At 51.8% G+C, this 3,575-nt stretch overlaps 1 protein-coding gene across 1 annotated transcript in view; it reads left to right on the top strand.

Annotated features, from left to right (window-relative positions):
• The first annotated feature begins 1,086 nt into the window (after positions 1-1,086).
• SERHL2 (serine hydrolase-like 2) overlaps positions 1,087-3,575 on the top strand; it is a 7,035-nt gene continuing 4,546 nt past the window's right edge. The window contains exons 1-4 of the mRNA XM_010007757.1: positions 1,087-1,317; positions 1,389-1,502; positions 2,567-2,608; positions 3,343-3,362. Coding sequence (XP_010006059.1) covers positions 1,170-1,317; positions 1,389-1,502; positions 2,567-2,608; positions 3,343-3,362 — 324 coding nt within the window. The 5' untranslated portion in view covers positions 1,087-1,169. The remainder of the gene's footprint in view (positions 1,318-1,388; positions 1,503-2,566; positions 2,609-3,342; positions 3,363-3,575) is intronic.

The raw sequence follows: 3,575 nt of genomic DNA, 5'->3' as shown, positions 1-3,575 counted from the left end.
CCCAGGTCGCACCAGGAAGTCACCCCGGGGCTGGCAGGGTCAGGAACAGCCCCGTGACTGGCAGGCAGGGCTCGGCACCCGGGCTGGGCGGCGGGAGGCTCGGGGTCAGGAGGGACAGGTGCAGGGGAGGCCCCTGGCGCAGTTGGTGGGGATCATTGGGTGCTCTCGGGGCCCCAACAGCGGCCTCCCCCCCCAGCCCGCCCCTGCCCGCCCTCGCCTTACTGAGACATGGGCTCCGGAGGGGTTTGCTGTAGAGTGGTTTAATTGCCGTGAGGTCTCAGTGGGCTGCTGAAGGGAGCAGAGAGCTTAGACAGGCCACTGGAAAGGGGATACGGCGTGAGAGATGGTCAGGCTGTCCATAAAGGGCCCCAGCAGTCAGAAGGGCTTGGGGGTAGAGGGGAAATACTCAAACCACCCCTGGAAGATACCCAGAGGCTGGGTAGTACTGGGGGGTTCCCTCAGGAGCCTGGGGTTGAGAAAGAGTCAGGTGTAGCTCAGTGATTGCAGGCAGATCGGCAGTGATGAGACAGGCTTGAGCTCAGGCAGTTGCCTGGCAAATTATGGACCCACATCCCATGCAAGGCCCCTGGTCCTGAGGGGCGCACAGAGGGTGGCGACAGTGACCTGCTGTGTGGCATGTAGTCAGCTAGTCTCTGGAAGGTGCCGACTGGTGGTGTAAAAGGGGAGAAGCACGTAGGTAAAAGAGGAGAAGGAGGTAACAGTCTAGTTACTGGAGGGAGAATCCTTATTCCTGAAATTGTCTTTTTGGTCCAGGACAGGTGCCTGGCTGACTGTAGCTAGCTGGGGGAATTCTGCGTGGTTCCCTCTCGCCAGATCTCCTGTGCCTACTGGTTGGGTTGCAGCTGCTGCAGGGATACAGAGAGGAGGCTTTCTCCTCCTGTGTAGAGAAGCTGGTTTCTTCCTAGGAGCATCACTAGTACGTGCTGGGAAGAGGATTCCCCAAACAGACATGCAGAAACAGCAGCTTGGGATGTTGAGTGGGGAGCTATCAATCAGCAAGCTGCTAATTAAGACCACAGGAGGCTGGTGAGTTACTAAAGACCTGTATTACTTTTTTTCAGAGCTCTAGGCCATTAACAAGATCCCTGGGACCTACTCTGAGCACGTGGCTCTCCAGGGACATCACTTGCAAGCACTCTATTTTGGGCATGTTCTCAGAGTTGAAGTTCCCTGTGCCCTGGGGCCATGTGGCAGCCAAGGCCTGGGGACCCTTGGAGGGACACCCTGTGCTGTGCTTGCATGGCTGGTTGGACAACGCCAACACTTTTGACAAGCTCATCCCACTTCTCCCCAGAGGTAGGTCTGGCTCATCAGGATGGTTCTTGTTGTGTTGCAGGGCTGCATGTCTGATCCTCTTTGCCTTTCAGAGTGCTATTATGTGGCAATGGATTTTTCTGGCCATGGTTTATCGTCCCACCGACCTGCAGGCTCCCCCTACCACTTTCTGGACTATGTGAGCGATGTGCGGCGGGTGGCAGCAGGTGGGTGGTTGACAGGACCCTTGAGGGCATGTTTGTGCAGGGAGTGCCATATTGCTCTGGCTCCTTGGAACAAGCAGGCAGCATTTACTGCCAGGAGAGGAGTCAGTTCCTTCTGCTTCTCACCAGCTTCTAGCTGGTGCTTTGTATCCCTCTTTCTCATGATTTGGTGAGAGAAAGGAACAGTAAGCATGAGAAAACGAGTGTTTCTATACTAAAAAGCAGTACTGGAGAAGTGGTGGACACAAATTTTGTCAGACTGACTGTTTGTAAGCAGCCAGTGATCTCTAGCCAGTCTTAGGTGGAAGTTGGAGACTCTTCTGGTTCTCCCTGGTTGCAGCTCACTGCTTGCTTTGGTATCATACAAAGAAATCTGAAAACAAAGGTGTCTTGGGCTTCTAATACCTCCTGATCTAACTGACGATCTGTATATTGACCTTTGGGAAGGCTTTGGCCTGTGCTGTTTTGTATCCCTCATTGAGTATATGGAGGGCCTCTAGAAGTTCTTTTGACATGCCAGAGGGTAAAACACATCTTTCAGTGAGGTGTGCTTCAGATGGGCAGTACTGACAAAGCAGTGTTTTCCCATCAGCCTCAGACTGCCTCACAAATGGACTGAAGAGCCTGATGTGCTAAATGGTGTAGAGAGCTTTCACTTGGAATAGTCATAGGCAGCGTACCTAGCTTTGTGTTCTCATGGCTCTTGCAGAATGCCCTGCAGCAGGGTGCTCTGGCAAGGTCTCTCTCTTCCAGCAGACTCTTTCCAGTCAAGCTCCGTTGCTTCTTGCCAGTCTCGTGTCTGGCAATGAATGGGAATTTGCTGTAGTTTGTTCGCCATACAGAGAGAGCTTTGGAGTGTATGGCTTAACTGCCAAGGAAATGAGGTGGTGGATGCTCTTTTTCTTTAAAACTGACCTACTTAGCCACCTCATTTCTGGATGAGGAAACAAATTAAGCAGTGCAAAAGCCCTCATGGGAGAAGGGGCCTGTCTTGACGGAGAAGCACGAAGATGCTGCTGCTCTGGTTTCTAACACAGCACTGTCTGTTTTTGTCTGTTGCCACTTAGCCTTGCAGTGGAGACGGTTCACTCTGATGGGTCACAGTATGGGTAAGTGGCTCTTGTCCTTGTAAGCAGTGAGATTCATGGAAATAGGAGTAGATAATTAACTTACAAGACATGCTGCTAGGAGCTAGGTGGGAATATTTATTATATTGTGTCAAGTACCAGGTTCCTGCTCAAGTGATTCGAACATCTGTGCCCTGGTTTGAAATGCCTCTGCTTTCAAGATCCTGTAGTACCAACAGTGGTAACTCTTGCTGTGGTCCTTTTCCCCCACCTTCAGGAAGGAACAGTGATGGGCAAAGAGAGGTGGTCTACAGCAGGAGAATTCACAGTAGGCCTTTCTGCCTGTTCCCCATAAGGCCACAAAGCCTGGGGACAGCAGGGCCCTTCTTGGCGGGTCATGGAGCTTGCTGAGGGGAACCAGACTCCAGGCTCTATCCCATTGTGCTTGGGACATGATGGGGTTTTGCTCCTCAGGGCTGCTCTGGCCACAGCTCACATTGTGTCTGCACACCATACTGTTTTAGCTAGTAACTCCTCTCTGGCCTTGCTGCCTGAAAGGAAGGCAGGAATGGCACAGCACCAGGAGTCCAGCAGGCCAGTAGCTCTACTCTGTGCCTGCATCCTGCCTGCTGGGAAAGCTTTACTCTCCAGCTGGGGATTTGTCTCTTGTACAACATGCATTTATGCTTCTGAGGCAGCTCCTGCTGTGGGGAAAAGGAGTTCCTGTTACTGAGGTGTGTCCTGTGCATAATTGAGCACTCTTCTTTCCTTTGCAGGTGGGTCTGTGGCAGGAATGGTGAGAAAAGTATCCTTTATTTATTTATTTTTTTGTTTGTTTGTTTATTTATTTAAGAGGGCTTGTGATTTCTACAGCTTGAAAAATGAATTGGAGAGGAATGAAGAGACAGGCCGTGTGGGACTTGGATCTTGGGAGGAGGGGCCCTTCCCATACCCATTCTCCAGTGTAGCAGGACAAAGACATCACTCAGTGCTCAGTTTTTCTCTTTCC

The sequence above is a fragment of the Chaetura pelagica genome, unplaced genomic scaffold (genome assembly GCF_000747805.2).
Source record: "Chaetura pelagica isolate M959 unplaced genomic scaffold, ChaPel_1.0 scaffold752, whole genome shotgun sequence".
NCBI lineage: Eukaryota > Metazoa > Chordata > Aves > Apodiformes > Apodidae > Chaetura > Chaetura pelagica.
This window is presented reverse-complemented; position numbering and strand designations above follow the sequence as displayed.